This window comes from Halichoerus grypus, chromosome 10 (assembly GCF_964656455.1).
Source record: "Halichoerus grypus chromosome 10, mHalGry1.hap1.1, whole genome shotgun sequence".
NCBI classification, from domain to species: domain Eukaryota; kingdom Metazoa; phylum Chordata; class Mammalia; order Carnivora; family Phocidae; genus Halichoerus; species Halichoerus grypus.
Window position 1 is genome coordinate 113,623,625 of NC_135721.1, and position 23,895 is coordinate 113,647,519.

The following is a 23,895-nucleotide window of genomic DNA, read 5'->3' on the forward strand; positions in this document are numbered from 1 at the left end:
CATGAGGGAGCTTTGTGGTGGTATAACTTGGAGAAAACTGGGTGAAGGGTACACAGGATTTCTCTGCACTGTTTTTCCAACTTCCTGTGACTCTATTTTAAAATAAAAAGTATTTAAAAATGTAGATGCTAAGGAGCCACTTAGGTTCTTAAGTTCACAGTATTTCTTGAGCTCACTAGGTGTGAGGCACTAGATCCAGCCTTGGGTGCTTTCGAGAAGACCAGTGACGCCATCTTCTCCTGCTGCCATCTCATCAGGGAAGGCCAGTGTCCTAGGGAGCACATGCAGGGGGAGCCTGAACCACGCTTGGTGTTCAGGGAAGGCTTCCCCAAGAAGGGGCTGACCTCTCCGCAGGCTCCTAAAGAATGCGGAGGATGTGTCAGTCAGTGAAGAGTAGGGTAGGAAGGGTGTTCCAGCATTGAAGGCCTGACCTGTGCAGAGCCCCGGAAGGATAGGAAGTGGTTAGAGCCAAGTGCAGTGGTGGGGGCGGGGAGGGGGGCAGTAGTAAGGCAGAAAGCTGAGCCTCGTTGTTTCAGCATACCAGTCTTAGCACGTGGGACTTGGTCCCTTTTTTCCACCAGCCCACCCACCTCCGCTGTATCGAGGAGAGAGTATCATATGGCGGTCTAGAGCACAGGCCTAGATTCAAACCCTGACGTTGTAGCTTTACCTGTCCCTCAGTGAACACATTTAGCCTGGGAGCACCTTGGTCTCCTCATCTGCACCTTGAGAATTATTACGCCTGTCTCAGAGGTCTCTCAGGATGTGGTGTGTCGAGTTCATTGCTGAGAATACAGTAAATGTTTGATAAGATCCCATTCAGGTAGCAGGTCGAGATCAAAACCAGACTGAAGGTGAAATGAGTGGAGGGTCCTCCCAAAGACAGAACCTTTGATTATGTTTTTCAAGACTAGCCTCTTCCCCCAGAAAAGGATTGGATGCAGTAGAGCCACTTAGGTGTGAGAGTGTGGACCTGGAGGTTGTGTTGGGTGACTGCATTTAGGCCCAGCCCCTTATGAACATTGTCCATTTATCATCAACATTGTTTGCGCTTATCAAGGAGAGGAGTAACTGCCGTTTCTTGGCTGGTGGCTGGGTTGATCGCTGAACCAGGTGCTTTCATTTATGGGGGCTCATCTTCCAGACAGGCCTGTGAGAAGATCAGTAGCATCCCCGCTTTACACAGGAGGAGACGGTGCATAAGGACGTAGCGTAACTGCCCAGCGTTACCTAACTGTGAGGGTGAGGACTGGGCCCTATGCTCTGCCTATGCTCTCCCCACTGCACCCTTCAGTGTTAGTTCATGTAATAATCAGTTTGTGTACAAGTTCAGTATAGTGAGTGCACACGGAGTGTGGAGAAAAATCCATCTCCTTGCCCTCCCTCAGTTAGGTCTTTCTCAAGCCAGTCTGTCTCCCAGGACTAGGACACTGAACTACATGAGATGGTTGGAGAAGAGGCGAATGTTTAGGAGGCTTTTTGTCAGCCACTCACCCCCCCTCCACCCCCCCTCCTCGCCAGCCCCTTCCTCTGTCAGCACAGATGTCTGTAATGACATCAATTCCTTTATTAGGGCCCCCACCACCACCAAGTTGCCAGGCAACCAGCACTCACACTTTCACCTTTTTGTTTTTTCCTCAAATGCAGGATTTGGGGGTGGGGCCTGAGGGCAGGAAGGAGGGAAAAAGAGCAGCATGGGAGCCGGCCCATCTGGCTGCTGCAGGGTGTTCATTAGCCCATCACCGAACAGCCGCGGCTTGTACTCTGAGTGGGAAAGAGCCTCTGCCTCCTTCCGTAGGATACGGTCCTGTGTCTCACCGCTCGCCTTCCACACCCCCATCTTGTGTAGCCCACCCCTGGGAACCTCCAAAAGCAAACACAAAGGGTGTCCGTCGTCATGCAGGAAGAGATTTGCTTCCCTAAGTATGTGGAGATGTGTATCCAGACCTTGTCAAGGGCTACTGGGTCTGATGCTGGCTTCTAGGCCAGGAGTACACGTAGAGAGGACGTTCCATTGTGATGGAGAATTGGTAGTGAAAAGTAGGTCTGTCCTACTCCTGAGATCTCTAGGGAAGAATTACTGGAAACAGCCCATCTCTAAGGGAAGGATTTTTTTTTTAATCTAAGCCCAACTTTTGTTGTTGTTGTCTTAACGATTCTAACCCATTTCCCTTTGCTCCATCTGTCCTCAGTCAGACCGTATGCCCCAAATCCTATTCGCTGTTTTGAAAAACCAGTTTTTCCTACGCTTAACGGGCTTCACTAAAAATAAACCCTTAGATGTAGAGCTCTTGTCATTCAAAATTCATTTTCAGTCCCAGTCTGTCTTTACATATTTTTAATGTTTCCAATATTTTGTGTTCTGCGTTTTCTTTTTAAAATTTCATCATCTGTTTACTAAAGTGCTAAACATATCTTTTTTAGTATCTGATATTTTATCTTGCCGATACGCTACAGTTTGCCTAACCTCCATGGGGTATTTTAAGCATGTTCAATTTCTCATCTTAAATAGTAAAGCTGTATGCATCTGTATATAGTTTTTTTCTTTTGATTCATTGAGTTAAATTTTCCACGCTGGCAGATCTCAACATTTTTGGTCTCAGAAACCGTCTTGAACTCTGAATTATTGAGGAAGAATTATTAAATTTTGAATTATTAAAGAGTTCTTGGGGCACTTAAGTGGCTCAGTTGGTTAAGTGACTGCCTTTGGCTCAGGTCATGATCCCGGGGTCCTGGGACCGAGTCCCGCTCAGGCTTCCTGCTCAGTGAGGAGTCTGCTTCTCCCTCTGCCTCTACTCTCCTACCCCCTGTTCATGCTCTCTCTCTCTCGCTTGCTCTCTCTCTCTCAAAATCTTTTTTTAAAAAGAAGAGTTCTTGCTTGGGTTCTTATCAATCAATATTTACCATATTAAAAATTACAGCTGAAATTTTAAAAATACACTTTTATTCATTCACTTAAAAACAACAATAATAAACCCATCACATGTTAACACAAATAAGAAATTTTTACAAAAATATTTTTTTTCCCAAACACAAAAATTCTGCGAGAAGAATGACTTGTTTCACATTGTGGCAGACCTATTTATCATCAGGCATGGAAGACAATTAGATTCTCATTTCTGCTTCTGCATTTAGTCTGCAGGCAGTGACGTTTTTGTTGAAGCCTTACCAAGACAAGTTATTAGTTAAAAGAGAAGAGTAGTTTAATAATGTTTTGAGGGGCGCCTGGGTGGCTCAGTTGGTTGGGCGTCTGACTCTGGATTTCGGCTCAGGTCATGATCTCAGGATCATGGGATCGAGCCCCACGTCAGGCTCTGTGCTCAGTGCAGAGTCTGCTTGAGATTCTCGCTCTTTCTCCCTCTGCCCCTCCCCCTGCTCACCCACGCTGTAAGTAAGTAAGTAAATAAATAAAATCTTAAAAAATAAAAATTAAATTAAATCCACTGGTCTGTCATGTCCTTTGAGTGGATCTTTTACCCAGGTATGGTATTGGAAGAAGGTGTATTGATCATTTGGGAAATAGTGGTTCACTGAGTTATGCAGATTTGCTAAATGCTGACTCATTTGATTATCCAATATCAAATCACATTTATTAATATTACCAATCTCATCACCATCAGTACTGGGAAGCCATCAAATTTGAATACAAACTTCCAAATTTTGGAAATTTGGAAAACTTGCTAATTTTCACTTGAAATCTTCAGTTTTATCATTGGCAACAATGTCAGTTGCTTTCCTTGTAGTAACAGGCTCACATTGTTTTGAGTCTACTATGTAGCCCAAGTCTGAATAGCCGTGGTTTGTCTGTCAAGTCATTCATTAAGTAAAAATGGTTTTCCATGAAAAAATGGCCAGTTCAGCTAGCAACTTAACTGCAAAAGTATTGATAAGTACCATTGTACTTCTGTATGCGGCAGAAGCGCTTTATGCCTGTTTCCCAGTTCATCACATAGAACAGTAAAAAAGAGGTGTGTTCAAAGATGGCAGTTTTAGAACACTTGGTAATTTTTTGCTACTTTATCAAGGACATTCTCAAGTGACACTAGATGTGTGTAGTGCGTGGCGGGTGAGGGAGGGCACACTGACAGCTAGTTCAGGGCCGCTGCTTGGATTCGTGCTAAGGCTTCGGTGGTTTTGCTCACCACTGCTTTTGTACCATCAGTGCAAATTCAGCACAGTGAAAAAAAGCACATAGCTTCTAAGATGAAATAGCTTTGATCTCATGGACCTCCTGAAACGAGTTTCAGGGGACCCCCAGGATTCTATGGAGGACATTTTGCATCCTTTCTTTTTCGTTTTAAAAAATGTTTACAAGCCCTTTTAGATATCCCCTTTTGTTGAAGAGTCTTTCAAATCTCTTGCCCATTTTTCTCTTTCGTTGTCTTGTCTTTTTATGATTTGTAGGCATTGTTTATATATTCTGGATTTAGGTCCTTTGTCAGATAAATGTATTACAACTATTTTCCCTCTATAGTTTGCCTTTTCACTCTGTTGGTGGTGTTTTTTTAAATTTAAATGTTCTTAATTTGTATGTAATTTAGTTTATCGATGCTTTCTCTTTATGTTTGGTGTTTTTTTGATCTGTTGAGAAATCTTTGCCCTACCCTAAGGTCATGGAGAATTTCTCATATATTTTCTTCTAGAAGCTTTGTTGTTTTACCTTTTATATTTAGATCTGTAATCCATTTGAAATTAATTTTTATGTGTGGTACAAGATAGGTTGATATTTTACTATATTGATATCCAGCACCGTATTTTGAAAAGAATTATCCTCTACCTATGTCACCTTAATAATTAAATTTTCATTTAATTTCATTAAATTATTAATCATGAAGCTATTATTCCCTGTTCTTAAAATTTGCCCTCATTGCTTTTCCTCTTGGAGCCAAATAAACTTGATCTCTTCGGTTTTTTCCATGGATGGCCAAGTTAGTTCAATAATAATTATACAGCCTCTGGGCGCCTGGGTGGCTCAGACGGTTAAGCGTCTGCCTTCGGCTCAGGTCATGATCCCAGGGTCCTGGGATCGAGTCCCGCAACGGGCTCCCTGCTCCTTGGGAGCCTGCTTCTCCCTCTGCTTCTCTCTCTCTCTGTCTCTCATGAATAAATAAATAAAATCTTAAAAAAAATAATAATAAATAATAATTATACAGCCTCTGCTTGTTGAGTGTCAGCTATTCCAAGCAACAAGCTAGGCCTTCATCCATATGTTCTTATTTAATCCTCTCAACCCCATGAGTTTGATAAGGGCTATCCCCATTACAAGTAAGGAAACTGAGGTTCATCTATAATAAGTAACTTGATCACAACCAGTATAAAGCGGAAATTGTGATATAATAATAGAATATTGGATACCACTTATTGAACTCTTCGTTATGTTCGAGGTGTTACACTTTTGTAAACATTCTCATTTGAGACTTAAAACAATCTTGAGAAATAGATAGTATTGTCACATTTCACGGGAGAGAAAGCTAGGGCTTAGGGATTTCAGGGCCTGCCCTAAATCACACAGCTGTTAGGTGGTGAAGCCAGAATTTGAACTTGGGTCTAACTCTAAAACCTTTCCTTTGACCTTCTCACAATCTGTTATTCCCAAGTAGGTCCAAGTGTTGCTTGTATGTCAAGCACTGTACTGGGCACTGGGAATACATGACGAGGTATGGACCCAGCCTTCAAGGAGTTCACAGTCGATCCAGGCTGATGGCCCTGTTCATTCCAGATCATAAGTCTTTTAAAAACAATGATGTATTTCTGAGGTCTACTGAAGCACAGAGAGAAGGGTGATTATTCTGAAGGATTGAGTGGGACAAGGTAGAAGGAAAGGCCTCACAGAGATAATACCTGATGGGCGAAGTTTTAAGGACTAATAAAAATTGTGTGATATTGGGAGTAATTGGCATGTATGGCTGAGGGGACAGTGGGTATAAATGAGGCTGTGAAATCATCTCGTGTGTGTGTGTGTGTGTGTGTGTGTGTGTGTGTGTGTGTTGGGGGGACAAGGGAGGGAACGGGGGCATCATATTTCGCCTGTACTGGCATACGGAAGGAGTAGGGGAATGTAAGGAGCACATCATGAGGGGCGCTGTGTGCTAAGGAGCTAGATTTGATCCTGGGTAATGGGACCCATCAGAACATTTGGAGTAGAAAGCAGTCTGGTTGGGACCCCTTGAACCACTGACTTTTCTTTTGAGGAATCCCAGTTAGGTTCTGACAGCTATTAATATTTAGTAAGCCCTTACTGTGTGCCAAGCAGTTACATTAAGTGTAAATTGTAATCTCTCTTATTCCTCATAACGAGAATGAGATAGGTGCTATTGTTATCTCCATTTTAGAGAAAAGAAAACTGAGGCACAGAGAGGTTAATTAACTTACCCAAACCAACACAGCTCATAAACACTGGAGCAGGATTCAGCCCTTAGTATTTCCTCCTTGTAACACACATGTCAGCAATCATTTTGAAAGAAACAATCTTGACTTAGATTGTTCCGAAAACAAAGAGAAAGTAGCGTGATGGAGCTCAGTAAACTGGTGGGGTAGAGAGGTGGGTGATGACACTGTAGGGGTAAGCATGGGCCAGGGCATGCAGAGCCTTGGGGGCAAGATCAGAAGCAGTAGGAACCCCTGGGTGTGTTTAACAAAGGAGGGACTTCATACTGTTTACATTTTATTTTTGAATCTCTCTGGTTCCTTTGTAGAGAATGGATCATAAAGGGACAAGAGTAGAAACAGGAAGACCAGGTCAAGAGCTGACACAGGCACCCAGGCAAGAAACAGTGGTGGTAGGTAGTAAATGGTAGACAAAGCAGATGATCTTGGGTATATTTGGAAGTATACCTGACAGGACTTGCTGATGGGTTAGCTTAACAAAGGAGAGACAAATCAAGGATGATGCACATGAGGTTTTTTAGCCAAAGTCATTTCTAATTTGGTGCTACCACAGCTAACACCTCAGTGAACATACTTTCAAACTTAGAGCACATCTCTGAATATTTCCTTAGCATACATTGCTGAAAGTAGAATTACTCCATTAAGGACTAAGCCTGTTTTTAAGATTTTGATGTTGCCCAGTTGTCCTCCTGAACAGTTGTACTACTGGGCATTCCCACTATATTTTGATGTTTCCCTATCCTTGCCATATTGCTGGAATTAGTCTCCATTTCCTTTCAAATTATTTAGAAAAGCATCATCCCCATAACATTTGTAAACTAATTGAACCCAAATTCAGTTCTTTGTTTTTGTATGACTTGAGGTCCCCTTTCCTCATTGGCTGTTGGCTTAGGGCCTCTCTCTCAGCTCCTGAAGACTTGCAACACCTCTTCTCATGTGGCCTCCTCCATCTTCAAAGCCAGCAATAGTTTGTCAAGCCCTTCTCATGCTTTGACTCTCCCCTTCCACCTTCTCTTCTGCTGCCAACTAGAGAAAGTTTTCTACTTTTTTAAGGTCTTGTATGAGTAGATTAGCCTATTCAGATCATCGCCCCTTTGTGAAGTCAGCTGTGCCATATTACATAAAACAATCACAAGAGTGATTTCTCATCACATACACAGGTTCTGGGGATTAGACAGCATGGAATTCGGAGCAGGGCCATTTCAAGAAATGTTACCTACCACAGTCTACCCTCTGGCCTCCCAAATGCAAAATACATCTTCCCTCCCCTAAGGTTCTTAAGAGTCTTACCCATTACTGTATCAGCTCAGTGTCAAATCTTACCTGAATCTCCTCAGCTAGCAGGACCCAATCTCACCTTCTAAATTGTCTAAGTCAGATGCAATTGAAGCTCCTGAACACAACTCCTATCTTTTAACCAGAGAAACAGATTTGCCTCCATCATACAGTGGTGGGACAAGCAGAGGATAACAGTTACTGATCTCTGACAGGAAAAAAACATGTGCACAAAAATTATTAATTGCACCATTATTTATAGTTACACAGACCAGAAGCAATATCAGTACCTACAGTCGAAGATGAAATGTTAAAAATTTGCTTCACTTGAATGAGTATTACTTGGTCATTAAAAATGTCAATAGCAAAGACAGACAACTTGGGAAATACAGGACATAAGTGGAGGAAAGCAGCGGGATCTAAAATTATAATATTATAATTTTATAAAAGCATGTTTATGAAAGAAGACTAGAAAAGAATAGCAAAAAGAATCGTGTTTATGGTGACATTTTTCTTACAATTTGTTAGTATAATTTATGCATATCTTTTTCTTTTTTTTCTTTTTTTTTTTTTTTTTTTTTTTTTTAAAGATTTTATTTATTTATTTGAGAGAGAGAGAATGAGAGAGAGCACATGAGAGGGGGGAGGGTCAGAGGGAGAAGCAGGCTCCCTGCCGAGCACGGAGCCCGATGCGGGACTCGATCCAGGGACTCCAGGATCATGACCTGAGCCGAAGGCAGTCGCTTAACCAACTGAGCCACCCAGGCGCCCTCTTTTTTTTCTTTTAAAAATCTTTGTTCACCTAGCCTAAATGCAATACTTCCCAGCCATTCTCAGTTCCCAGTTCACCCTTGAACTCACAGGATATCCTCAGGGTGGGGAAGAGGAAAGGGTTAGTGTCCCACTTACTCAGAGCACTGTAACTGGTGCTCCACATGACCATGTATACACACTTTCATGTACACTTCTCAGCATCCCCATGTCCTCAGTCCTAGGTTTCCACACTTAGCAGAACAAAGTAGATAATCCCAGACCACCAAAATTTCCCACCTGAACTTGTACTCTGACAGGCCAAGCCATTTGTGTTCCCCAGACTAGCAAAATCAGGTCACTTGAGAACTTGTGAAAAATGCAGAATCTCAAGTCCCATTCTTGATCTTCTGTATTAAAATCTGTACTTTAGCAAGATCCTGCATTGATTCATCTGCACATAACAGTTTGAGTAGAACTGCCGAGGTGGTTCGGACAGTGCAGCACATATGTGGTACAGAACTGAAGAGCACTGCAAAAGGCTTTGAAAACAGAACTGACATTGAAACCAGAATTTGGATCCTGAACCCAGCTATGTTGATTGCCTTCTAAAACAAAAATAGCAGGATTCCTCCAGAGCTTCATAACAAATGTTCAGACTTTGCAGGATACAATCCTAAATTACTGGGCATGCAGAGAACCAAGAAAATGTCAACTCACAAAAAGACAACAGATGCCAGCACCGAGATGACACAGATGTTGGAATTATCTGGCAAAGATATAAAGCAGCTATTATAAAAATGCTCCAAGAAGTGAGGGCAAACAGTCTTGAAATGAGGGGAATAATAGGTCTCAGCAAAGAAATAAGAAGCTATCAAGAAGAACCAAATGGAAACTTTAGAATTGAAAAATAAAATAATCAAAATAACCTCACTGGATGAATGAGTATCATCAGAATGGTTAAATAACAGAAGAAAGAGTGAACTTGAAGATAGAACACTAGAAATTATCCTGTCTCAAGACAGAGGGAAAAAAAGATTTAAAAATGAGGTTTCAGGGATTTGTGGGCAAATTATAAAAGGTCTAACATTGGGGTGATCAGAGTCTCAGAAGAGAAAGAGTACAGTACAGAAGAATTATTTGAAGAAAATAATGCCTGAAAACTTCCCAGATCGGGCAAAAGACATAAACCCACAAATTCAAAAAACTCAGCAAACCCTAAATAGGATAAACCCAAGGAAGTCCATGTGTGGACATGTAATCAAACTGCTTAAAACTAAAGATCAAGAAAAAAATCATGAAAGCAGCTAGGGAAAAACAATGACTTGCTTACAGAAGAATAAGAACTTGAATGTCGATTTCTCATCAGAAATCATGGACACCAGGAAGAAGTAGATCCATATTCTTAAAGTGTGGAGAAAAAAAGAATTGTTAACCCAGAATTCTGTATCCAGCAAATATTTTGCTTTATTTCCGAAGGATATTAAGATATTCTTAGCGAAAGGAAACTAAGAGAATTCTTTGTCAACAGCTCTTCTCAAAAGGAATTGCTAAAGGAAGTTCTTCAGACAGAAGGCAAATGATACCAGATGGAGACTTGGAACATCAGGAATGAAAGAAGAGCAATAGAAAAGGTAAATGTCTGGGTAAATATAATTGACTGCTCTCCTCTTGAATTCTCCAAAATATGTTAAAGTTGAAAGCAAAAATCACAGCATCTCGGTGTATGTTGGTGTAATGCGGATCAACTCTAGCATAAAGGGAGAAGAATAAGTGGACCTGTCTATGCTGGTACAGTCTTGGCCTTCTACTTGAAACGGTAAAATACTGTTTCTAAGTAGACTGAAGAAGTTAAGTATGTATATTCAATCCTTGGAGCAACCACTTGGGAAAAAACTCTACAAAGAGATCTAGTCAGAGACCCTAAAATTAATTAAAAAAAAAAAAAAGAAAGAAACAGAGGAATGAAAAACAGAGGGAACAGTTGGAAAACAAATAATAAATGATAGATATAAATCTAAACATCTCACATAAAATCACATTAAATGTAAATGATCTCAATACATCAGTTAAAAGAGCATGGGTTTTGAAGTTGGGCAGACCTGGGATGACTATTGTATTGGCCACTTACTACGTTTGTGGCCTTGTATAAGAAGCCTTGCTTCTCTGAGCATCAGTTTCCTCATCTGTAAAATAAGAATAAAAATCATGTATTCAGAGGGCTGCTGCAAAGACAAAAGGAGATAATGTATATAAGGAGCTCAGCACATCCATCTGTTAAAAAAGTAGGAGAGATGCATATTTGCTCACTCTATATGTAGAGTATCTTTGGAAGGACATATGAGAAACTGATATCTTAGTCATCTATAGAAGACCTAGGAGGCTGGGGAACAGAGGTGAGAAGGAGAATTTTTACTTTTCTGGGCTCATAATCTTTTATGTGCAATTCTGATATCAAAAGAGCTCTGGAAACCAAGGGGTTTTTTTCCATAAGACTGGTGCCAAACCTTGTTCGGTAGCAAAACCTGACCTGAAATGAGGAGTGAGTGTTGTTTTTATCTAAGAGGAGAGGGGAGCACAGAAGGAAGAAATTGTGTGTGGTCAGGACCACCCTCACGTTCCCTAGAGGGGCCCCATTGCGGCTGGGACATACGGTCCCATGGGCCCAGCCAGGCTCTTCCGCCTGTAGCGTTAGTGTGTAACACTCTCCTTCAGTTGATTACCAGATGAAGTAGTAGGGGCTTGATTCCAGAGACCATATACAAAAATTACCTTTCTTTTAATCCCTGTAGCCTGCCTCATTCAACACGTTCTGGACTGAGACTATTTTAATGTGGCTTCTGAGCGTGCACTTAACGAGTTCACAGAAGTGTGCATGTGTTACAGTGAGGGTGTGTTAAGTGTTGAGTCAAAGGATATGCTGTGACAATTTCAAGTACCCAGTGGTCAGGGCGGGCCCGGCAGCTGCCTTTCCAGCCTCCATTGTTCTCCCTGCCCCACGCTCTGTGGCCCGGGAGAGAGAAAGAGAGAAGGCTGCGTGTTTCAGGAACAATACGGCTCTGTTCTCCCAGGTGTTCTTATAGCCATTAGAAGCCCCTTCTGTTTGCTGATCTGTAGCAGGGCAGGTCATAGGGATAGTAAGTAAGGTGTTCGCAACTCTCCGGCACACCTGGTGTATCCAGGGTGGCAGGATGATAACAGAGGTCACCAGAAACTTCCACCACCAGCTCCATGAACCATGACTTGGGAACAGTCATCTAGGTCAGGAAAAATTCCTTCCCTTGGAAACCTAGCCACATCCACCTAAATCACAGTATCCTTTCCAGCATATTAGGTAGAACTGGCTGAAGAAACACCTTCTTCTGGATTTTTTTCCCAGTTCTTTACTTAATGGCTCCTTACCTATAAGCATATTTTAGCTGCTGTTTAGCTCCAGAGGTCTGGCAGGAACACCCCACCCCACCCCCAACCTCACAACTGCCAGGTTCGTATCGCTCGCTAGGACTCCAGGCAGACTCTAAAGCACGCTTTTGCAAATTCTAAATATTTTTTGTTTTATTATATCCATATCCTTAATAGAAAAAAGCAGGAAAGTATAAAGAAAATCATTTCAGGAGTAAGTTACCACTGTTTATATTTTCAGTGTGCTTCTTTCTAGTTTTATTTATACATACACACCCACACACACATTTCTCACCATTGATTTCCTAGGCTATTCCTAGGCTGTCCTTTTCCCCCACAGTTAACACTGGAGCATAAGCATCTTTTCATCTCACTTTGAAACTCTCTAAGAACATTGTCTCCATAATTGCATTTAGGGATATACCATAACGTGCCTAACTGGTCCCTATTTAGGCCAACTCCAGTTCCCTTGATTAAAGTCTCTCTGGTGCTATTTTAATTTGAATGATGTATTCTTTAAGATGGATACTTAGATATGAAACTATTGGGTCAAAGAGTCTAAGATTTCTGAAAGACGCCTGTTATGGTATATATGTCAGACAGTATGGAATTGCTCTCCAGAAAGCACACCCTCGTAATGCTTCTGGCTTGCGCATTCCCAGTGAGAGTAAAAATGGGCTCTTGGTGTTGGGGTGGAAAACTCTTCGAGGTGACAGTGGTTTGTGGCCCTCCGGTGGGCTGCAGTGCGTAAACAGATACGCAGTGTCTGTGGGAATGAAGTGGCCTCTGCAGAGGCCATCATGGAAAAAGGCTGCGGAACCCTGTTCTAGCTGTGTGTGGGCACCCATCTCACTCCATCCTGGAAGCTTTTAAATCTTGGTCTTGGCGTTCTGGTTTTAGTGTTCGGATATTTTCTGATCTAAAAGTTCTTGGTTCTTTACACAAAGTTTAGGAACTTGAGAAAAATGTAAATAAATAAAATTTTATCTGGAGGATACCATGGTTAATATTTGTATTTTTGACAGTATTGGGATCCTCCTTGTGTTTGCTTTGTGGTCAGCTCTTTTCAGTATTGCCCCTGTAACATTATCAGCGTTAGTCTGTGCCGAAGACCACTTTGAAGTATCCCTTGTGTTATGGTCTCAGGCAGGGCTCTCCCCTGCCTGGGAGTGGAGTTGTGACCCCACGGGCGTCGGGTTCAAGCCCCTGGGAACCCAGGCGCCCGACTGCTCTGGGACTTGTGGTAATTGCCCCTTGTTTGTTTCAGGTGTGATCCCCTGGGCCCGTTTGCTGTCGGGGGAGAGGACCTGGACCCCTTTGGGTGAGTACTGCTGGGGAGGGGTCAGCAACACAGCCTACTCCTGTGACTTTTCAGCCCCTGCTCATCTTCTAACCTTAGAGCTTTCCGTCAGTCTTCCTTTGGGGTGAAGGAGGCCGCCGTGGCTGAGCGGCTGCTAAGTCCCCCCACTGTTCTACTCTGCCGTGCCTGGAGCCCTGCGGCGAGCTCTGCTGTGGGGGAGGGCCGAGCAAGCCAAGCAGGCAGCTCCTCTGTCACCTGCTGGCCCCAGCGGGGGGTCACAGATCACCCTGAGGCCCTCTAAGGAAACCGCAAGAAAGCCAGCATCATGAATTGTCTCAATGCTACTACTAGTCCGTAGACCTAAAGTAGTGCCCTGCGGAGCCTTGTGATGGTTCTTCATGGACCTTGGCATTCTGGCACCTGTTCTTGATCAAATTGTCCCCCTTGGGTGTAGGACATGGCAGGAATCTCTGTTTTGTGGGTTCAGGGAGCCTGGAGAGCTACAAGGACAGGCCGCGTGCTCTTGTTGTTCTTGTTCTTGCCCATTTCTGCTGGCGCTCAGGTAACCATCCACCTGTGTCTGCTTGAGCTGCCCACAGTAGCTGGCCCAGGCATTCTTAGTCCACTCTCCCCTCCTTCGCCTCTTCTCCAGCAGCTCCTTGCCACACCTGCTCACCCATCTTTTCTTCTTGCTTCAGGTGTCGGAGAGGTGGCATGATTGTGGATCCCCTGAGGTCTGGCTTCCCAAGAGCACTCATTGACCCATCCTCGGGCCTCCCAAACCGTCTTCCTCCAGGAGCTGTGCCCCCAGGAGCACGCTTTGACCCCTTTGGACCCATTGGGACCAGCCCATCTGGGTAGGTACTCACTCATGCATGCTGGGAAGTGGGGCCTGATGGCAGCTCCGCCCAGCGTTGCAGGAACGAGGGGTGTGACTGCAGGTGCAGAGGTGCTGCGGCCGCCTCCGCCACTGCCAAGGGAGTGGGGCCGCCTCCGGGCCCCTGCCTGACGGCTCCCTGGAGCTCCCCATTCCTCGGTGCCCCCCTTCCCCCAGCCCCCTTCAGGGAGCACTCAGAGGAGGAAGAGCTTCTCACACTTACTGAAGTTTAGTCTGTGTCGGGGACTCGCTGGATCCTAATAGCAACACTCCTGGGTGCATATTACCCTTCACATCCTATAGAAATCAAGGCCCTGAAAGATGAATTAACTTCTCCCAGGTGGGAGAATCAGGATTCAAGCCCTGGCTGTAGAGCACATGCTCTTCAGCCCCACAAAGTACCGCATCGTTCTGGAGGACAGGCTCCCTCTGCCCTCAGGGCCCATCTGCCTGTGTGCCCCGGCCCCTCCATCACTCCCAACTCACCAGCCCCTCTTTCCATTCCAGACCTAACCCAGACCATCTCCCCCCGCCGGGCTTCGATGACATGTACCTGTGAAGGCCTCAAGAATGTAACATCCCAGCCTTCCCTCCACTGTCCTGGAGCTGCCACCGCTGGCCCCATCAGCAACCGTGTTCTTGCGGGCTGGGGGCAAGGGACTCTGCCCATGTGTTTGCGGGCCGGCTGGGATCGCCTCCCCACCCCCTATCAGAGCCAAAGCACCTGCTGCAGCTCTCCACCTGGCTGCATATAGGTCCCAAAGAGAAATCAGTGTGTCTCTCTCACCACCAGCTCCCCCACACTTCTCAAGGGAGACTCCGGCAACATCTCCCCTCGGCCCGATGCTGTCCCAGCTGCAGCGCCATAAGAACAGAACGCATTTTGGATGTTATTATAAGAACCAAATGTCAATACAAAAATCATGTTGCCAGTCTCCCACTGTTCTTTACTGCCCAGCTCCTTCCATTTCTGAGACTCGAGAGTTTAATCTTTGTGGGGCTAAATGACTCTTCTACCCACGGCCTGTTCTTGCTTCTTAGGCCCCTTCCCGTCATAAATTGCTTTCTTGCTCCTGACATCACTAAGGTGGGTCCCAGTGTGGTTGCAAGGCCGAAAATGAGGGGCTGGAAACCCCATAGGGCCACAAGGATGACTTTCACAAGGGCAGGCACACTGCAGAAAGCCTGCGTCATTCTGAGAAGGGCAGCATCCTCCAGTCCCGCCTGTCTGCACACATCCTCCAGTCCGTCTGTGCCTGGACGATGGCAGCCTCTAAGCAGAAGAATAAACAGACCTGAAGGCTGATCTCATTTCTGCCACTGACTTACTGAGCTGACCCAAAGGGCTTTCCCCTCCCAGGGCTTTCTTGTTGCCTATGAAATCTGAGGGGCCCTTCCTACTCTAAAACATTCTGGTGTCTGCTGCTGTGTGTGGCCACCTGTAGAAACGGGGGCAAAGGAAGGAATGAAGTTTCAAGGCTCTGTCCGGTACTTACCTACAGTAACTCGGTGCCCCTCGGGGCCCAGACAAGAGGAGCCGAGGAGCATGGGCTCCATCTGGGTATGGTATTGAACTCTGGCAGGAGCAGGGAGCCCAGCCTCTAGAAGCCTGTGGCCTTTGTCCAGGCCCACCTGACCTCTGGTATTCTCCGGATCCTTTTCAGCCCGAGGCCTGACAGACGTGGTCAGTGATGAACCCCTGTGCTGGAGTGGAAAGAGCACCATAGAGCACCAGGCTCAGAGGCAAGAGATCAAGGCACTAGTCACTTTCCCTCCACAACTAGCATTTCATCCATGGGTGGGTCCTTTTACTTCTCAGCTCCTTGGGTTCTTTCCCTGATATTAGGGCATACTATTTATCTATGGGCAGAGGGTAGGCTACCAGAGCCTTCCTGAGGTGTGTGCTAATATGCTCTAGCCTGGGACTGCCTGTCTGTGTGTGGGTTAGGGGTACACTAAACTGGGGCCTGGGTGGGGAGGCTAGCATGAGCAGGCTTGGGCATTTCTGGCAGACCCCATCTCAAGCACTGATTTGGTAAAAGACCACCTCACAGCCTTGAGAACATTTCTGCTGTGCAGAGAGACTCAGAGATTGGGCAGAGCTACAAATGGAATCACCATAGTCTTCTTCCTCAGGGGCCTGCAAATGGGTGGAATGTTTTTGTTTTGGAATTGGTTCATACCTGCTACGGAAAGGACTTGGGGCACTTTGGTCACACAAGCATCCTTTATTATGAAAGGAAGCACTTAAAGAAACATCACACTAGAAACCATCAGACAAGCAGGGAAAGATCACTTTTAGAACCATGATTCGAGGAAAAGATAATTGGAACAATAGATTTGCCACTTAGGTTTTCTAGTAGCAAAGGTCGAAAGGATGGTCTTAGACATAATTCTGTTTTCTGAGAACAGAAACTTCATGACTTTCATCTGCAGAATCAGCCATTTTTTGCGTGGGTCTCCTTGTATCAAGGACACAGACAATGTCTTAGTTGTGTGGGGGGAGGTGAACGGGGCCTTCAGCAGCTTCCACATCATGCTGCCACTTCCCTCCTTCCAGCCATGAGCAGTCCCCAGGCAGCCAGCGGGAATGGTTGCAGGTATGTCTTGTGGAACTCGAAAGGTGGAAGCCTAACAATAAAATCAGCACTCAATAACCTGTTACTTTTTTTTTAATAACAGCTTTATTGAGATATACTTCACATACCCATAAAGTTTACCCTTTTAAAGTGTGCGATTCTGTGGTTTTTAGCGTATTCACAGTGTAGTCGTCCATCACCACATCGAATTCCTGAACATTTTTTACCACCTCAAAAAGAAACCCCCATAACCTGTTAACAGTCAGCCCCGCCCCAGCCCCGCTCCAGCCCCAGGCAACCACTAGTCTGTTTTCTCTCTAAGGATTTGCCTGTTCTGGACGGTTCTTCTAAGTAGAATCACACAATATGTGGCCTTTTGTGTCTGGCTTCTTCCACTTCACGTTTTCAAGATTCATGTCCACGCTGTAGCCGGTGTTAAGTACTACATTCCTTTTGACGGCTGAAGAATATTCCATTGTGTGGATATATACCACATTTTCTTTATCCGCTTAGCAGTTAATGGACAGTTGTTGGGTTGTTTCCGCATTTTGTCTATGTGAATAATGCTGCTGTGGACATTTGTGTACAGGTTTTTGTGTAGACCTAGGTTTTCATTTCTCTTCGGTCTATACCTAGGAGTGGAATTGCTTGATTGTGTGGCAATTCAGTTTAACTTTTTGAAGAACTGCTAGACTTTTCCAAACTGGCCGCACCATACCCTGACGGTGGGCATGAAGGTTCTAGTTTTTCCACACCCTCGCCAGTACTTGCTAGTCTTCTTGCGTAGAGCCATCCTAGTAGGTACGAAGTGGTATCTCATTGTGGTTTTGTCTTCTGTTTGTTTTTTAAAAAAAGAACTTGACCTAGGCTGAGCAAGATAGAGACCAGAACCCGTCACCCCTGGGGAGAAGAGCATGGCTTTGGTAGGAGCCACCTTGGGGTGACCATGGCTGGTAAGCTACAGAGGGGTTGGTTTAACTTGGAAAGGTTCTGGTCAGGATGTGCTATAGGATGGGTCTTGTCTGTAGGCAAGTTCTCATGACCTCTCCAGGTCTAGTGCAGTTCATGGCACTGCTTTTGCTTGGTTTGAAATTTCTGTGTTTACCCAGTGGCTTACAAGGAAAAGAAACATTTGATTCCAAATCTTTATCTTATGGTGACCTGCCATAGACCACTTGTCCTACCTCTGGCAGCCCCCACGTCCCCATCTTCTGTTCCTTGCCTTGTTTCCTTCTCACTTCTAGAGCTGGCCCTGTTTCTCTTTGCTTCTCTCTACTCTGTGTCCTGGGTCTGGCTGCACCAGGGCCAGGGTAGAGAGGACTACCACAGCCACACTTCCCAGCTTGCCTGGGCTTAACAGTCTCCTGTGGTGCTTGCTCAAAGTACACAGTACATCCTGGCCGCAACCCACACCTCGATCCAGATTTCTACGGTCGGGCTTTTAAATCTGTTTTTTATGAGTTCCTCAGATGCTTATGATCCGGCAAGTTTGAGAACTCCGGAGAAGGAAAGGGAAGACTCTCTATATCCTTGCTACTCAGACCAGCTGCACCGGCAGCATCACCTGGGAACTTGTTAGAAATGCAGAATCCCAGGTTCCACCCCAGACGTAGTAAACGAGAATCTGCATTTTAACAAGTTCACCAGGTGATTCACGTGCACATGAAAAGTTAGAGACGCTCCGGTGTAATACCTGTAACACTTCCTTTCACCTGGCTATCAGGTGCAAAGGATTCAGCCAGTCTTCTTGGTTCATGACACACTATGACTAACGTATGCAAGAACTCCCTCATTTTGTTTTTCAAGTTTTGGCCCCGTACCCATTCCATTCCCTTACCCCCGTGGGTCACTCACATGTGTTTCATATATGTGTCTAAATATGCATGTACCCTTGTAAAATAGCATACGTTATATCTTCAAATCGTAACAACCATAATGGGGTAGTGTCCTCATTCTCTAGATGAGAAAAAGAGGGTTTGAAAAGGTCCAGTAGGCTTGGCTTGCTCGAAGCCAAGCAGGAGTCTGAGCATCAGGCAGGTATGGGTATGACTCACAGACTTCCCTTTGCTGGTGTGTGGCCTTATCGGCAAAGTCAGCCATACCTCTACCTTTAGGATTGTTGCAGGGTCCTACCAAATAGTGTGTCTTATACAGATAGTTGGAGCTCAGTGGGTGCCAGTTATTATTACTGAGGCCATACGGATGGATACAGCTGAGGGCTCAAGATAAGGCTGCCCTCCAATGCAAGAAACAAGCATTTATCTGGTGCCCACGGTGTGCTTGGTTTTCCTAGTCTCGTGTAGTACTCTAGCCACCCGCAAGGTAAACACTGTTGGCAGCAATGGTTGCCGTGCTAGGCTTGCCCCTCTAGGGATGGCAGAACCATGATGGGAACCTGGGTCAGCCTGGTTCTCAAGCCAGTGCTCTTTCGTAGAACTGCTGTACCCAAATCCCCACACCCTCTCCAGGGGAGAAGCATGGATCTCTGTGCGAAACCCATTCCTGAAGCTGGAAGTCTCCTTCCCTTCCACCTCCCTCCCCCCTCAGCTAGGCTGAGTGTTAGAGGAAGGGGCCATCCAGGTTCAGCACCCTGGTCAGCACCATCCTTCTGTGCAGCTGCCTCTGGGCCAGGGTAAGCCCGACCGTGGTGGCTGCTCTCCAATCCAGGATGGCCCACTCCTGGGGCAGGCAGGCATCCCTAAGAGAAAGGGACCCGGACCTAGGTGTTCTGCTTCCAAGACAGTCCTGCCCTCCCCTCCTTCAGATTAGAATCACAGGAACGCAGTTTCATCCTGTAGGCTTCCTGGTTCCCAGGACATAAATTCAAGTGAGAAGCCTATGAAGAAGAGGGGGACAGGCAGAGGGCCTGAGCCATGGTGATGCTGGGCAAGTCCTGCCCCCTATGGGTTTCCACATCAGTACAATGGGGTTAAAGGTCGACCTGTCTCTAAGATCCTGCCCATCTGTGAGAATCCATGATTCTTAAGGGGCCATGGGCCTGGCCCAGTTCAGTACTCCCCTCCCCACTCCTGCCCTCCGCCTCTCCCCCACAGAGCTTCCCAACACACTGAAACTACAGGCCTCAGAGTGGCAGCCCACGGCCCAGATCCACCCACCAACATGCTCTTGCCTGCATGTTATTAAATGTAATTAAGAAGCATGATGGCATATTATTAAATTTGAGTCTTGACTCTGCTGGGCACCAGCCTGTGTGACCCTGGGCAAGTCACTGAACCTCAGCTTCCTCATCTGTACGATGGAAGTAATGACAGCACCTACTCTGCAAGGTAGTTGTGAGGTTTAAATGAGCTACTAGAGGCAAATGCTTAGAAGAGTGCCCGGCAGAGAGAGAACACAGTATTTCACTTACAAATGGGATGACTGACGTGTGTAATGCATAACTGGTTCAATGAAAGGTACAAACAGGAAGTGTTTTCTTTCATCCAGCTGACCTCTGTCAATGCCCCCTTTCTCATCTCCGCATCTACAGCCCAAGCAATAACTACTGATTTCTTTGACTCTCAGACTCAGTCTAGTCCAGTTAGAACCGCAGTTGCAAGAGGTCTCCCCTGACCTCTTTTAGACCTTTGCTGCTCCTCTGTGGTAGGATGAGGAGAAGGAAAACAGAGAAGCGAAGTATCTCTTCACTGGCCTGATGCGGATGGGGTGGGGGGGAGGTGCTCTTGCTCTAGTTCATACTAGGTGCTTTGGGTGGGGTTTTTGATGCTGGGGTCCCCAGGTAACAGCAGGTGTAATTTTGGGGGGGTGATGAGAGCTTTGTCCTGAACCCTCAGATAGGATGGGAGCTTCCGTCTAGTCCACCAGAGGCTCACAGCCCATCTGCTTCTCGAATCAGTGTGTTGGCTTCACAGCCACCTGTGCCCCCCCCCCCCTCACAGCTCCAGCCTCCCCTCCCCTCGCTACACCAACACTCGGGGCCCCTCCAGCCATGGGGTCCTCCATGTGCCTACCTTTCCGGGCCTCAGAACACCAGGAGGGAAGGCAGGACTGCCTTTCCTCCCCAACACCACTGTCCCTTCAAGCCAGCACAGGCCACTTCATGGCCTCCCACGTCAGAAATTTTCCAGGGCAGAAACAGACCTCATTTACTTGTTCACAAACACCTCCTGAGTTCCAGAAGATATATCTCAAGCCCTCTCCAGAGTACTCTCTACGTTTTTCATCTGGTCAGTACTGTATCTCCAAACCTAGCAGAGAATTGGTGCTCAAATCTTTATTGAAAGAATGAATGAAGGATCTCAGATGGCCAGCACTCAGGTGGTCTGCAGGCCTTGCACTTTCAGACTCCAGGCAAGAGGCAAAGGTCGGTCCACTTGTTGAGGGCGTACCCATCTCTCGGAGTGACTTAGTAAGCCCCGGACAGGGGGCAGGGGGCAGATATCTGGGCCCGGCGGGCAGCATCTCATCAGACACTCCCGTGTCCTCTGTTTCGCCTCACAGTTCTCAGGCCGTGGGATAATCCCTATCAGCATCCTTTTACCCACAATGTCCAGATGCCCAGTTGCTCTTGACCAATCAGGAGCTCTGGCAAGCCTGAGCCTATCCACCACAGGGCACCAGCCAGCCAGAGCTGAAGCAAGCGCCCCTTTAATCCTGCCACCACTGACCACGGCCTCCTGCTTCCTTCGTGAATGTCACCTGCTGAGCCCTGCAGGCATGGGCATGTGGGCTCTGCTTTCATCTGTGATGGGAGAGGGTGGGGACTCTCAGGAGGGGAGTTGGGGGTTCAAAGGGAGTCAGCAATAGTAACAACTCACCTGCGGGCCCCTAACCCCCAGGAGTGGCTTCAGTGAAAGAAAATGTGGACACGAAGAAAGGAGCCAAAGAGGAGGAAGTTAAGGAGACTGGAGGAGGAGGAGAAGAGTTGGGAGAGGGAGGGACACGGCCTTTTCTGAATGCCCTTGACACTAAGTCAGTATTGGCCCCAATGCCCCACCTCCGGGAAGAGGTCAGCACGGCAGCCCCTTCTTCCCCTGCCCTCCCTATTCCCCTGGGGCCAGCTTCCCTGCCAGAAGATCCTTCCACTCGCTAACCTCCCCCTAGGCCCAGGTGAGCAGCAGCCAGCACCTGACCTTGGCAGCTTGAGGGTGCAGAAGGAATGGGCTGCCGAGCCGGAGCCTGGAGGTCGAGGTCATGTCCTCTGGCTGCGGCTGGAGACCACAGTCCCATGGGCTGGCCTCCCAGTGCCAGTGTCACCCCTACAACACATCTGCCATCAGCAAGGGGCGCTTGCTTCAGCTCTGGCTGGCTGGTGCCCTGTGGTGGACTGTCTGCAGGCAGTCACGATGGTCGGCAGTGAGCTCTCTCCGTGTACCAGGCCCCGTGCCCTGCCCTATACAGTGCAAACTCAAGAGTCCTCATAACGACTCTGGGAGCTGAGGACTGTGGTCACCCCATGATGACATGCCTGCCCTTCAGCATGCTTCCTTGCAACACTCCAGCACAGAACCTCCAGACCCCCTTCCCTCACTTCCCCCTCCCTGGTAAACCCCAGGCTTTGTATGCCACTAAGCCTCTGCTCATGCTGGTCCCCTGCCCAGTATACCCTTCCTGTTCCCCACGTCAGACACTCCTCATATCAGACACTGCCTCCCTATTTAAGATTCCTGTTAGTCGTCATCCCTTCCAGGAAAGCCTTTTCTGACCCAACTCAATCAGATACTTCCTCCGCACACTTGTTCGTGCGCACGCTCACATACACACACACACACACACACACACACACAGCCTGATGTGCACTGTCCTGTTTCCCAGGCAGTCTGTGACTAACGTAGGGGCAGGGGCCATGTGTCCCCACAGTGTCTTGCTCAAGGAAGAATGCTGGTTAGATGCGAATGAATGAATGTGAATAGCTAGTCGTATTGGCTTTACAATACAAATTGGCTAAGTGCTTTACAGGTGTCTCATTTACTGCTCGCCATGCCTTCTGGGGAAGGTGCTGTTATTAGCAGCCTGTTTTACGGATGAGGAAACAGAGGCTTGGGGACGTTAGACATCCACCAGGCATCCTGGTAATCAGACTCCGGAGCCAGTTCCCGTATACTCTTACCGGATGGGCCATCTCAGTCAACCCCCTCCATGAGGGGCCCTGCCCCCAAACCTCTGAAATTTGAGTAGGGACAAAGCTCAGAAGTGCAAGGCCTCCTGGGAAAAGGAAGGCAATAACCCTGCCACCTGCCGCACCATTCAGATACCCTGGGCCTTCTCATTTGCTCCTGGATGACCTGACCCAGGAAGAGGAATGATCTGGGGAAGAGGGTATTTGGGCCAAAGACAAGAAGATACAGAGGGCCAGGCTCTGGCCATTGGGATGTTGGCTCTCCTTAAAGAAGGGAGGTTGGAAGCTGGGGGAGCCTCTTGATGAAATCCTCCCCAACTCTACTATGCTCCGTCCCTAAAGATACCCAACACCTGACCAGTAATCTAACATACCTGCACTAACAAGGAGCTCCCTGCCACTCCAGCCAGGACAAGGTCTCAGCAAGCTTCTCCCTCCCTTAGCTGAAATCTACCTCCTTGGTGACATCAAGGGGAGTCTACTCTCTCCCAGAGAAACCAACAGGCCCAGATGGAGGGCATCTCCTTGACTTTGTCAGTGCCACCAACACCCTACTTCCCTCGCAGACAGAACCCATAGATAGAACTCCAGCTCCTATGGCTTCATAATGCCCCCCTCCCCCTCTCCTTCTGCCCCTCCAAAGCTCTCCAGACACAGGGTAACATGCTCTTTACTTTGGAATGCCCTCTGCTTGTGTTTCCTGATCTCCTCAGTCCCCAGACAAGGCAGAGTGGGAAGGTTTCCAATTTCATTCTGGAGGACCAGAGAGGCAGTGACTGGCCCATAGGCCCCCAGGGAAGGGGTGACTTGCAGGACCCAGCTCATCTGGTCCCCAGCCAGGACCACACAGTCTCCTCCCCAAATGCCAGGTGGAAACACTCCACAGACATCTTTCCCCCTCGGCCCCACAGGGAAGCAGGAAGGATAGGGACACCAGCAGCACCTGGACAGGGGAAACTTGAACTGCAAGGCTTGTGACTTCTGGAGAAAGAGAATACGTTCTCAATAATCCAGAGGTTGCCGTGGCTTGGAGCTGCTTCAAAAGAGGATGTGTCCTGGCTTCTGAGCTAGGTCAGACAAGAGAAAGTCGTGTGTACGCGTGTGCACACGCCCACACGTGCATGCACAAGTATGTGCTCCTGCACGTGCATAGGTGTAGGTGTGTGCATGTACCGAGGGGGACGTTTTAAAGAGAATCCCAGAGAAGGTCATGCTTATTCTCAAGGAAGGGAGCAATCACGGTAGA

The 23,895-nt window shown here is 46.9% G+C and overlaps 1 protein-coding gene across 2 annotated transcripts in view; it reads left to right on the forward strand.

Annotated features, from left to right (window-relative positions):
* Positions 1-16,648, forward strand: part of PSMF1 (proteasome inhibitor subunit 1) — a 43,506-nt gene extending 26,858 nt beyond the window's left edge. The window contains exons 6-8 of one of the 2 annotated variants that reach the window (XM_036121767.2): positions 13,082-13,135; positions 13,813-13,971; positions 14,499-14,926. In XM_036121767.2, coding sequence (XP_035977660.1) covers positions 13,082-13,135; positions 13,813-13,971; positions 14,499-14,550 — 265 coding nt within the window. In that variant the 3' untranslated portion in view covers positions 14,551-14,926. Of the gene's footprint in view, positions 1-13,081; positions 13,136-13,812; positions 13,972-14,498; positions 14,927-15,655 lie in introns of those variants that run through there. The other variant, XM_036121768.2, reaches the window with a different exon arrangement.
* Positions 16,649-23,895: the final 7,247 nt, after the last annotated feature.